The 13,516-nt window shown below is 40.7% G+C and overlaps 1 protein-coding gene across 1 annotated transcript in view; it reads left to right on the top strand.

Annotated features, from left to right (window-relative positions):
- DUSP16 (dual specificity phosphatase 16) overlaps positions 1 to 12,043 on the top strand; it is a 121,911-nt gene extending 109,868 nt beyond the window's left edge. The window contains exons 6-7 of the mRNA XM_006888414.1: positions 5,443 to 5,566; positions 9,936 to 12,043. Of these exons, the coding sequence (XP_006888476.1) occupies positions 5,443 to 5,566; positions 9,936 to 11,112 (1,301 nt within the window). The 3' untranslated portion in view covers positions 11,113 to 12,043. The remainder of the gene's footprint in view (positions 1 to 5,442; positions 5,567 to 9,935) is intronic.
- Positions 12,044 to 13,516: the final 1,473 nt, after the last annotated feature.

Below are 13,516 nucleotides of genomic sequence, written 5' to 3'. Positions count from 1 at the left end.
ATATTTGTCCCTTTGTGACTGAGATATTTCACTCAGCATAATGTCCTCCAGGGTCACCCATTTTGAATAATATTGCATGAGTTCCTTGTTTTTCAAAGCAGCGTAGCATTCCATTGTGTGAATATACCACAGCTTCTCTATCCATTATATAGTAAATTTTTATAATTTCACAAAAGATTCTTTCTAATTGCTTAGACTGTACATGAGAGATTAGTCACTCCAGACAGGTGTTTTTGCCTACAGAAGCAAACTAAGAGACTTAAAATCAGAGACATGCCTGTGATGCTGAGAAGACCACTTGTATTTTTAAACAATAACATTTTCAGAAACTTTGTCAACATTTAGTCCCTCAGCAGTTCTCTCAGAGCTGCTTTTTATCTTGCTCAAAACATTCTTTAGGGAGCTCTGGTGGCCTAGTGGCAGGAAGCTGCACTGCAATCCCAGAGGCTCACGGTTGGAATTCACCAGATGCTCTGCTGGAGAAGGAGGGACAGTCTCCTCCTGTACCAGTCAGATCTGATTTGACGGCACACACACACACACTAAAAATTTAAAAAAAAAAACAAAACCAAACATTCTTTAATAGCATTTCTTTCAGTGAGAAATTTTCAGCCCAGTTTTAGAATTCAGCTTATATTCATGATGATTGCTGAACTTTTTACTTGGCATTCTAAACCATGATTAGTCATTGAAGCACAGCCTCATATTAGGACTTAATGACTTATAGGCCATAGGTATTTTGTCTTTCCTTTTTGTTACTTAGGGGATTGCAGTAAATCTTGGTTTGTTGGTAGACCTCGGGTTTACTTTAATTTTATTTTCAGTTAATGTCAGTAGCAGTAAACCAAGTTTGCCAGCTGGCTTACAGGTTCTTGCTCCTTCCACACTGTCCCATTGATCCTCACCACCTCTCCTACATCAAATTCATTGGGCAGTAATTTAAATATGTACTTTTGAAGTAAACAATCTGTATTGGAATCCTGCTTCTCCCAGTTATTAGCTCAGTGATTTGGGGCAGGTTAGTTAAAACTTCTCTGTGCCTCAGTTTTCTAATGTGGAAAGTAAAGTTAATGTACCTGCCTTCTAGGTCTCTCACAGGGATTAAAAAGAGATACTGCTTATAGACCACTTTGCAAAATGCTTGATCATAGTTGGCATTTAATAAATAGTAATTATTTTTTAAATTATCTGAGAAATTTATCTTGTTTTCCTGGAGTTGTGTCCCATACCTCCACTAGCTATTGTAATTTCTCATCCTCACTGGCTCCCTTACCCTTTCCAGTTGCTATTTTCAAGCCTCTGTTTTAATATCTCCCACCCTCTTTTTTTTAATATCTCAGGATTGAATCCTTTGTCCATACCTATTTAGTTCTTGTCCCTGAATTTCTGTAGTTGGCACCCTGGTTTTTTTAACTCCAGGTTTTTTACCACTTTTTATTTTTGTTGTTTCCCTGTTAGCAACTTGTAGTGGGTTTCTTAATTGCTTACATTGAAAATGTAATCCTAAGCCTACCAGTTCCCAAACCCCTCAACACCTACCTGCGCCGTGGCTTCGAAACTTTCTCTCAGGTAACCAGTGTACTCCAGCCAACAGAGTAAAGTTGACAAAATCAGTTAGTCCTCTCAGAGGGGGCTTTCTGCACCCCTCTTCTCTCTTCCTGGTCCAGGGGTGTGATTCCCTTTGTTTTAAGGTTCAGTTTAGTGATCACTTATGCCAAGAAATCTGTTCTAAAGAACCCCACTCCAGGTTAATCACTTCTTCATTTAGATTTGTAAACTACAGCATCAAACGAGTGTAATTGTAAAAGCAGTGTAATCACAATATTAAACATTTGTAAAACAGAGAAAGGAAACCTATAATCTCAACCTCCTAACAAATGTATTATCATCAGTGTCTTATTTTCTTACAACGTTTTTAATATGTAGATTGCTTTTTAAAAATATATATCCATTAGTTAGCCATGTTACTGGATACACATACTATGTGGTCAGTATTAAATTCTTCCAGAGAGTATTGGAATATTATTATGCTCCTAAAGTCATATACTCTTGAGTTGTAATACTGAAGGATTCTATGTACAAAATATTGAATGGTGCTGGAAGCATCAAAAGAAGATAGAAGGAAAACGCAGAATCAATGTACCAAAGAGAGTTTGTTAACACTGAAACATCTCAGGAAACATGATCAAGAAACGATTAAGAGTAGACATGAAAGAAGATGTCAAAGCTTCACTGAAGGCATTGGCAAAAATAAGGCCCTAGGAATTGATGGAATACCAATTGATAAGTTTTAACTGACATATACAACTCTGGCGTGCTTGCAAGTCTATGCCAAGAAATTTGAAAGATAGCCACCTGGACAGCTGACTGGAAGAGATCCATATTCATTGGTCCCATTCCAAAAGTGATTCAGCATAGTATAAAAATTATCAATAAATATTACTAATACCATGCACAAATAAATCTAGAAAATTATTCAAAAGCATTTGGAACCCTACATCAGCAAGGAACTGCCAGAAATTCATACTGGATTCAGAAGAGGCCATGGAACAAAGGATACTTTTGCTGATGACAGATCTATCTTGGCTGAAAGCAGAGAATACTAGACTAACACGTGGGTTTTATTGTCTTTGCAAAGGCATTTGACAGTATAGATTATAATAAATTATGGATAAAAACAGAATTCCAGAACACTTTATCATGCTCATGTGAAACTTGTATGTAGAGAAAGAAGTTGTGTGAACAGAACATGAGAACACATCATGTTTTAAAATCAGCAAAGATGTGTGTCAAGGTTGACTCCTTCCTCCAAACCTATTCAGTCCATATGCTGAGCAAATAATTTCAGAAGCTGGGCTATATGAAGAGGAATATGACATCAGAATTAGTTGAAGACTCATCAACAACTTGGGATATGTAGGTGACACAATCTTGTTTATGGAAAGTGAAGAAGACTTCAAGTACAGAAGAAGAACAAAGATGACAGCCATAAGTATGGATCATATCTCAACATCAAGGAAGGGCGGGAAAATCTTCCCGGCTAGACCAGTAGGCAACATCATGATAGAGAAAAGATTGAAGTTCTCCCAAGATTTCAGTTTACTTGGATCCACAGTAAGCAGCAGTCAAGAAGTCTAAAGAGGTTTTTGCATTGGTGAAATCTCTTATCAAGGACCCTCTGTAAAGTACTAAAAACCAAAAATTTAATTTTAAAGACTGAAGGTGCACCTCTTCCAAACAGTGGCATTTTCCTTTACTTCTTCTGCATCTGCGAGAAGACAATAGATAAGGAAAACCAAAGAAAAAACAGTGCCTTTGTGTTGTAGTGTTGGGAAAGAGTATTGACTATCCTATAGGCTGCCAAAAGAGCAAACAAATCGGTCTTGGAGAGCACAACCATTGTTCTTCTTGGAGGCAACGATGGTGAAATTTCGTCTCACATACTTTGGTTATATCAACAGGAGTTACCAATACTTAGAAAAAGACTTCGTGCTGGGAAGGGTAAAGGGTCAACAAAAAAGAGGAAAGACCTTTGGTGAGATGCATTTGTACGTGACTGCAACAGTGTGCTTACTTGAGCATGGCAGAAAGCATGAGGATGGTGAAGAAGAGGACACAATTTTGATCTGTTGTTTATCAGATTGTTATGAATTGTCTTGATGATACCTAACACAAGTTCTTGTAGTTGAGATGATTGTAAAGAATAATGAGAGTATATTACCAATGTTTATTTTTTCTAACATACAAATCTAGCCTACTTAATAAAGACTTGAAACGATGAATAACAGAGTTGAAACAAAGGAAATGCACATTCATTCATAGACTTTCACACATTAAAGTAGGATAAAAAAAAAGCAAGAACTAAATATTGTAGGACTAGGAAAAATACAGTAACTTTGCCAGAAAATCTGAGTTACATTTACTTTTTTAAATAGAAAAATAACCTTAGCTCTGAGTTTCTCAGGAGTCAAAAGGGAAGAACAGTTTCAATAAGGGAGCAGCCGGCTCAATAATGCAGAGCTGAGAGGAGGAATAACATGAAGACACAGGAAGGTGTGGGACCTAGTTACACAGGTTCATGATATTTTGTACACCATCCATTTTATACTCCAGTGTTACTTTCTATTAATTTTAAAAATTATTTGTGTTTATACTCTCTATCTAGAGGAGGAGCTATTTAGTCGTTAATATAATATCCAAAACCCTTATGGTGTTTTGTACATAATAATGGAATGAATTAATGTTATACATAAGAAACTGAGAAGATATACAATACAGTTTATGAGATTGGAGTTGCTTTGAGCCTGGTATTCTTTAGCTGCCAGAGCAGAATTCCTAGACATCTGCCAATTATGTACAAGAATTTAACAGAAGATTCAGTGAACATCTCAGCTACAACATGAATGCAAAGTAAATAACTTAATGCATAGAAAGCTCTGTGGCTAAGCTCACATGTAGTTGTTTAGAATTAAGGTAATTGTCAAAAACCAAACCAGTTGTTGTCAATCTCAATTCATAGCAATTTTTTTAAGTCCATTAACAGTAAAAAGACACCAGATTGCTTTGGTTCTCAGATTCAAAGTGTCCATGAATCCTTTTACTATGTTAGAGGAAATGAAGAAGACACAGTAAGACAGTGACGTCTATGTATCAAAGAAAGGAGAAAACCGCCTTTGGTCTGCTAAAGTAATCTTGATTCATTGTATTTACAGTTTTCTTAAGTTTAGCTAATAAAGCTGAACCACTTTATGATACTTTTCTTGGTCTCCAAAGAAAAACAGGGACATTAATATAAAGATTAGCTTTGGCTGTCAGCAGTTTAAGAGTAGCTTGACCTGCATCTTTTTGAGGTGCAGTAAGTTGATGGTGTGATTTTCTTTCCCTCTCTCCTCCTGTCTACCTCTTTTTAAAATAGTAATCTGTGTCACATGTTCAAATAAAAATATTTTTTAAAATACAATAGCTTGTCTTTAATTCCAAAAAGTTAAATTGTCAAAGATCATGGACAAGTATGTGTTACCTAGTTATATATTTTAGGTATGGGATTTTGGGTACTTTCATTTTCTTTCTGTTGTTTTGTATTTCTGAAATATTTAAAATTTTTTTTTTATTTTATTATTTTTGTGTGAGTGTACCGTCAAATCAGATCTGACTAGTACAGGAGGAGATTGCCCCTCCTTCCCTGGCAGAGCATCTGGTGGATTTGAACCATGCGCCTCTGGGATTGTAGTTGCAGCTCCTTGCCACTAGGCCACCAGAGCTCCCCCTATTTCTGAAATATTTTACACTAAGCTGTGTAAATGATGGGGAAACAGTTTCTTGCTTCCTCAAAGTATGTAAAGAATAAATAATGATCTAAGTAGATAACAGTTTGGCTTGAATTTTTCAAATGCAAGATTCTCTACACATGGTTGTTAAACGTGACCCTTCTTTGATCCGCAGAGAAAGCCAAGGCCTCCAATGGCTGTGTGCTGGTGCACTGTTTGGCTGGGATCTCACGCTCCGCCACTATAGCCATTGCCTACATCATGAAGAGGATGGACATGTCCTTAGATGAAGCCTACAGGTGAGGACACGAGGGCATCTTTGCGGGTGGGCTGGCTTTTAATTCATGTTTTTACCTAAAACATGACTAGATATGAGAGTTAGTAACCAGATTTAAATTTTTTTATCCATACTCTTTATAGCTTTCTTGAGGTTTTTAAAGCTTTGTCTCAAAGAATGATGAAAAATTCTTTATTATTATTTAGTATTAATTCTGTCTTAATCTATGGCAAATTCAACCTAAACTAATTTTCAAATTTAAGGAATAAACAAATCCAGGAAGAGGTCTCTGTCCTGTCATATGAATTTAGTCTTTTTCTGGGAGCATGCTTAAGGGGAAGTCAGTTACTTTAATTTACAGATGACAAAATGCTCATTATACAATTTCAACTCATTTCAAGCCTTGTACTTCTTTATCAAGGGGGAAAATTCAATACATCCAAGTTATTTGGTGCCGTCGAGTTGCTTGTGACTCATAGCGACCCCATGTACAACAGCTCTAAACTCTGCTCTGTCCTGTGCCAATCATACTGTCTCCGACACACCCAGCCCGATTACCCCAGTCACTGAATCAGTCCACCTCATAGAGGGCCTTCCCCTCCTGCGCTGTCCCTCCACCCTACCAAGCATGATGTCCCTCTCCAAGGACTGATCCCTCCTTACAACATGTCCAAAGTATGTTAGACGGAGCCTCAGAATCCTTGCCTCCAGGGAGCTGCCCGGTTTAACCCTTTCCAGGATGAATCTGTTTGTTTTCCTAGCAGTCCATGGTACCCTCAATACTCTTCTCCAGAACTATAGCTCAAAGCATCAATTTTCCTATCCTCCTTAGCCACTGTCCAACTCTCTTACTCATAACAAGTGATAGCAAAGACCATGGCCTGTATCAGATGCACCTTAGTCTCCAGAGAGACACCATTGCTCTTCAGTACTTTCGAGAGGTCCCTAACAGCAGAATTTTCCATTGCAATATATCTTTTAATTTCCTGGCTACTGGTGCCAAGAGTGTTGACAGTGGAGCCAAGCAAACTAAAGCTGTAAACAATCTCAATCTCTTCACCGTCCATCCTGATGCTGCCAGTTGGTCCAGTGGTGAGAATCTTTGTCTTTTTGACATTGAGCCTCAATCCATATTGAAGGCTGCAGTCCTTGACCCTCTGCAGCAAGTGCTTTAGGTCCTCTTCAGTTTCAGCAAGCAGGGTTGTACAGTCATCTGCATAACGCAGATTGTTGATGAATCTTCCACCAATCCTGACACCACACTTCTCCTCTTAGAGCCTCCCGGATAATCTGTTCTACATACAGGTTGAAAAGGTAATGGAGACAGGACACATCCCTGGCAAACAAACCTCGAGTTGCTATAATAAAGGATGCTTTAGGAAGAATATTAAATGATCCAAGAATTATTAAAAGAAGATGGAAAGAATATACTGAGTCACTGTATCTAAAGAATTAGCAGACACAGAAGAATTTCATGAAACAACATATGAGCAAGAGCCTATGGTGATGAAAGAAGATGTTCAGGCTGCTTTGAAGGAAATAGCAAAAAATAAGACCCCAGGAACCCCAGGAATAGATGGTATACCAATTGACATATTTCAGCTAACAGATGCTGCCCTGGATGTGCTCACCAAGTTGTGCCAAGAAATCTGGAGAACAACTACTTGGCATACTGACTGGAAGAGATCTATATTTGTTCCCATTCCAAAGAAAGGTGACCCAACAGAGTGTGGAAACTGTAGAACAATCTCATTGATTTCACATGCAAGCAAGATTCTACTGAAGATTATCCAAAAACGACTGGAGGCGCACATCAGCAGAGACCTGCCAGAAGTCCAGGCTGGGTTTAGAAGGGGTCGTGGTACTAGGGATATTGTAGCTAATGTTAGATGGATCTTAGCTGAAAGCAGGGAATACCAGAGGAATGTCTATCTGTGTTTCATTGACTATGCAAAGGTGTTTGACTGTGTGGATCATAACAAACTGTGGCTGACTCTAAGAAGATTGGGAATCCCAGAACACCTGATTGCACTAATATGAAACCTATACTTGGACTAAGAGGCAGTCGTCAGAACAGAGGCAAGGAAACACTGCATGGTTCAAAATTGGGAAGGGCGTATGCCAGGGATGTGCCCTGTCTCCATACATCCAAGTATAAAACAAAATTATTATCACACTCCAATCATTGAGTAAAGTTTCCTACATTTTAGAGTTGACCAGATTTTACTGTTACAGGCAGAGTATGGAGGAGTCCTTGAGCTCCCAGCTGCTAACCTAATGTTAGGGATTCAAAGTTATCTTCCACAAAGATGTGGCATCTAGGATGATTACAGCCTTGGAGGCAGTTCTGCTCTGTCATTTAGGGTCACTGTGAGTTGGAATCAGCGTGATGAAAGTGGGTCATTGCTATTGTCATTGGGAGTTGGGGTATGATTGTGACAGGTGCCCAGCCATCCTCTCAAGTTGGAAGCAGGTTGTGTGACAGTGCCCCCTCGGAGTCAGGTTTTGTGTAGTGAAGGTGAGTCTGAGCTCCTTGCATGTCTTGTAGAGAAAGAATAGTTTCCTTGTAATTAAAGGATGGATCAGAAATAACCTATAGAGCAGACCTGTTAGATCAATTTGATTCCCTCCCACCCCCTAAGTTGGACAATACGGAAAAAGAAGTGGGATGCCTGAGAAAGGAGCCAGGAGATGTGGCATCCGTTAGTCTGCGGGAGCTGCCTGTCATTCTCCCTGCTGTCCCCTTGCCATGTACAAACCAGAAGAAAACACTCTCTTACATCATGCCACTAAGTTATGCTATGAGGGGCCTCTGTTTCCTCTGAAGAGTCTTCAGTGTTTCTATTGAGCCAGTTACTTCTGGCTTTGGTCATAGTTTACTTGATTTCCTAGTAGTTTGTTTTTCTCCGTCTTTATTCAAAAGCCAGATTCCAGTATCATTTCAGTCCTGCTACATCATCTGAAAAGTATCAGTAAGAGAACTTTAAAGACTTTGTCTGCTATCTCTAAGAGTCTTTGTTTCCTCAGTGAAATGTTTAGTTGACAAATCTTTTTTAACATGATGATGGTTGTTGTTGTCATGTGCAGGCGAGTCGCTTGCGACTCATAGCGACCCTATGTACAACAGCCCTAAACCCTGCTCTGTCCTGTGCCAATCACACTGTCTCTGACACACCCATCCCGATTACCCCAGTCACTGAATCAATCCACCTCATAGAGGGTCTTCCTCTCCTGCACTGTCCCTCCACCCTCCCAAGCATGATGTCCAAGGACCTGTCCCTCCTGGCAACATGTCCAAAGTATGTTAGATGGAGCCTCAGAATCCTTGCCTCCAAGGAGCCACCCAGTTTGACCCTTTCCAGGATGAATCTTGTTTGTTTTCCTAGCAGTCCATGGTATTCTCAATACTCTTCTCCAGCACCACAGCTCAAAGGCATCAATTCTCCTTCTGTCCTCCTTGGTCATTGTCCATTTCTGTGATGCATAACAAGTGATTGCGAAGACCATAGCCTGTATCAGATGCACCTTAATCTCGAGAGACACACCATTGCTCTCCAGTACTTTGGAGAGGTCCCTAACAGCAGACTTTCCCATGGCAATGTGCCTTTTAATTTCCTGGCTACTGGTGCCAAGAGTGTTGACTATGGAGCCAAGCAAACTAAAGCTTAACATGGTAGTAAAAAACAACAAAACAAAACAAGACCCCATGCATTAAATAGACTCAGTTTGAATCCCAGCCCCATTCTTTAGCACTTGGGTGATTTGGGAAAGTTACTCAAGATTCTCTTTTTGGATCTGTATCATGGGCGTAATTCTACCTACCTGACTAGGGCAGTTATATGGATAATTGAGATCATTATTGTAGTACATTATTCTGGTGCCTGGGACACAGAAGACCACGTTGTAGCTGGTTCTTCTCTCATGTTGTGTACCAAGAGAATAATTTACAAATGGTTGCCTTGGAATTCTGACCATCTGATACTTTCCAGTTATGTCATTAATTAAAATGTGAAATGTCTGAAGGAAGTGAATGGGGACTTGGAAAGGCTGTGGTATTGGAAAACTGAAGTTAAAGAATGGTTGTTACACTTGAATGCTGATGTGGAATCATCTCAATTTCAGTGGAAGCTTTAGGGTCTTGAAAATAACGAGGTTTTGACTAGAGCTTTTGGGGCCTGGCCACACTCTGCATGCTGCAGACATGTGTAAAGCTCTCCTAGTGCAGAGTCCCCTGCTGTCCTCAACCCTGAGGAGTCTCCCTGAACCTTAAACAGTGTACCTTCCAAAAGGTATCTGGAAAGGTCTTTGTAATAATTCCTTATCTCATTTATTCCCTGTATTTTTTATCGTTTGAAAATTTCAAGTCTTGGTTCTTTTTCTTCTCTTCATAGATTTGTGAAAGAAAAAAGACCAACTATATCTCCAAACTTTAATTTTCTGGGCCAACTCCTGGACTACGAAAAAAAGATTAAGAACCAGACTGGAGCCTCAGGGCCAAAGAGCAAACTCAAGCTGTTGCACCTGGAGAGGCCAAACGAACCTGCCCCTGCCGTCTCAGAGGGTGGACAGAAAAGCGAGTTGCCCCTCGGTCCACCCTGTGCCCACTCTGCTACCTCAGAGGCAGCAGGGCAAAGGCCTGCACATCCTGCCAGTGTGCCCAGCGTTCAGCCAGCACTGTTGGAGGACCGTGCACTGGTACAGGCTCTCAACGGGCTCCACCTGTCCTCAGACAAGCTGGAAGACAGCAATAAGCTCAAGCGTTCCTTCTCTCTGGATATCAAATCTGTTTCGTACTCGGCCAGTATGGCAGCATCCTTGCATGGTTTCTCCTCATCGGAGGATGCTTTGGAATACTACAAACCTTCCAGTGCTTTGGATGGGACCAACAAACTATGTCAGTTCTCCCCCGTTCAGGAAGTATCAGAGCAGACTCCAGAAACCAGCCCAGATAAGGAGGAAGCTAGCATCCCGAAGAAGCCCCAGACTACCCGGCCTGCAGACAGCCAGAGCAAACGATTGCACTCAATAAGAACCAGCAACAGTGGTGCCAGTCAGAGGTCTTTCTGCTCTCCGTTGCATCGGAGTGGGAGTGTGGAGGACAATTATCACACCAACTTCCTTTTTGGCCTTTCCACCAGCCAGCAACATCTTGCAAAGTCGGCTGCAGGGCTGGGCCTTAAGGGCTGGCACTCAGATATCTTGGCTCCCCAGACCTCTACCCCTTCCTTGACCAACAGCTGGTATTTTGCCACCGAGTCCTCTCACTTCTACTCTGCCTCTGCTATCTATGGAGGCAGTGCCAGTTACTCTGCCTTTAGCTGTAGCCAGCTGCCCACTTGTGGGGACCAAGTCTATTCTGTGCGCAGAAGGCAGAAGCCCAGTGACCGAGCTGACTCACGGCGAAGCTGGCATGAAGAGAGCCCCTTTGAAAAGCAGTTTAAACGCAGAAGCTGCCAGATGGAATTTGGAGAGGGCATCATGTCAGAGAACAGGTCGAGGGAGGAACTAGGGAAAGTGGGCAGTCAGTCTAGCTTTTCAGGCAGCATGGAAATCATTGAAGTTTCCTGAGAAGAAAAATACTTGTGACTTGTGTTGTTTTTTGTGGGTTTGTTTTTTCCTTGTTAAAAAAAAATTCCCTGTAAATCTGAAAAAATATATATATGTATATACATATATATTTTTTGGAAAACGGAGCTATGGTGTAAAAGCAAAAGATGGATCAACATACTTAACATCTGCATTTGGGAGATCAGCTAACATTTCTCCCAAAAGTGGAAGGGCAGATGATAGATTTCCCCGTAGACAAATGAAGAGCAGTTTTATGCAATAAGTTGCATATCCTCTTATTCTTTTGAACATAAATTGTACTTGGTTTTGGAGGACAAAATCCCCTGCCACTTTTATGTTGGGCTACAAAGAGATCTCAGACACTAGTCTCTGTCCAGTCCCTTCCATAGTGCACCTTAGCGCTGAGACTGAGCCAGCTTGTGGGTCAGGTGGGTAGACCCTGTTAGGGACAGAAACCTAATGGTAAATCCAAAAGAAAGGATCGCATCAGAAGCTGGTCCACAAATCCATGCTCTCCTGACAGCTGAGCGATGCATGCATATTCTCTGGACAGACCATTAGGGGACTTGCCAAGATCTACTTTAGAGCAAAACCAGTACCTCAGACAGTAAAGATGGGGCTTTCACCACTACCCAGGTCTGGGAGCCCATTTTAAGCATTGTGAGTAGGTAGGTAGCTAGTCACCCTTTTCAGACCAATTCAAACGGTTTTTTTCCCACTTGGGCCTACACGTAGGTAAGTAATTCCACGACCCCCCCACCCCACCCCCTTCTCATCTTTATGAAGACAAAGAGAAGGGATTCCAGGAATTTGGCAACATACGATTCAAGCTTAAGTTGGGAGGCTAAATAAGTCTCCCTTCCTCTTTCTAAATCAAAGAATTGCTCAATGAGATTGTTAATCCCTTAGATAGAGAATAACTTGGTTTCAAGCCAAATGTGAATTTATTTGGGTTAGTAGAGCAGCAGCAGCAGCACCTTCAAGTTCTCAGCCAAAGTAGATGTTTTCTGTTGTTTGATCACATGGATGCATCTTGTAAAAATGTAATGACGAGGCAGAATGTTAGAGAAACTATCAAGTGGGAGGAAACCCGTGGAAAGATTAAGGAGGTCAAATTGCTGAGTCAAGGAAGCAGGAAACTTACTTTCTTGGTGTTTGGGGGTTCTCTTCCCCTCCCCGTTAACATGCAACAAGGGGTTGTATTTCTATAATTTCCTGACTTTCCATTTCCTAACAGGGCTGAGAGAGGTTTCACTAAGTAAGAAGTACTGAGAATAAAACAGCGAGTGTAGATCAATGATGAGAAGCGTGTTAAAATATTCTTTAGTTGCTAATAAAAGCCACAGACAAGCTATTCTCAAAACCATCCCTGACATTTCTTTAATAGAAGGGGCCTATCTCAAAGGAGCAAGACCACGTGCTCTCTCAGTCCTTGACTTCCAATCACTGAACAGAATCAGTCCTGGCAGCTGGAAATAGGAGGTGATGAGAACAAGTACACAGTGATAGTACATATCTGCTTTTTAAACTTCCTGGCTTGAGTTTTATTAACTACAGTACGGTCCTCTTTTGAAGCCTTAATTTACGTCAGCAGCTGTTTTTACTTTTTGGGCGGGTGGGGGATGATTGTTGTCAATGTTCTTTCCTTTACTGTAAGGGTAGCTAGTTGCTGACTCATATCTCAGGTTTTTCACTGTTTGAGAAATGGACAGTCCTTTGACTAGGATGTGACTTAATGTTTCCTGTGGTGAGTCCTAAAACCAGCATGGAATGACATGATTCAGAACTGACTGACTTCATCACAAGAATTATGTGGTTTGGCCACATGATTGGTTGTGCACAAATAGCGTACTATGAAACAGGTATAAAATGAAGGCAGAAAGAGTAAACTGCATAGAGAGTACTTTGTTAACATATTCAAAATATTGTTAAAATGATCTGAGTTAGTTTTTTTTTTTATAAATACATGCGCTGAAATTTTAAATCTTTGATATAATCAGACATTTTTGAAGTTTCACCTAGTAGTTTTTGATGTGTTATTTATACAACACACCAAATGTGTAACAGCTCACTGCTTCCCGAGTCTGGTCACAACTCTCAAACTTTTCTAAGAAATGAAAGTAACAGCTCCAACGTTTCATTTCAGGAGAGCTCGGGGACTTGGTTCTGACAAGCAATCTATTGGCAGAAACCTGCCTTTCTCTCATCCTTTGGGGTTTCTCTTGGCCACAGTCTCCTTTCTTCCTGTAAATGTGACATAGACATAACACTACAACCTTAGTTCTTGATTGCTAATGTCAAATAATTAATTCTTGGAATCAGGACTGTCCTGCCTTGGAGGCAAAGCTTGGCGCTGCTTGTGTATCAGTAGGGCCAGCAGGGGAAGCCTGGGACCTACTAGGTT

This window comes from Elephantulus edwardii, unplaced genomic scaffold, assembly GCF_000299155.1.
Source record: "Elephantulus edwardii isolate Elephantulus edwardi_28Jun2011 unplaced genomic scaffold, EleEdw1.0 scaffold00067, whole genome shotgun sequence".
NCBI classification, from domain to species: domain Eukaryota; kingdom Metazoa; phylum Chordata; class Mammalia; order Macroscelidea; family Macroscelididae; genus Elephantulus; species Elephantulus edwardii.
This window is presented reverse-complemented; position numbering and strand designations above follow the sequence as displayed.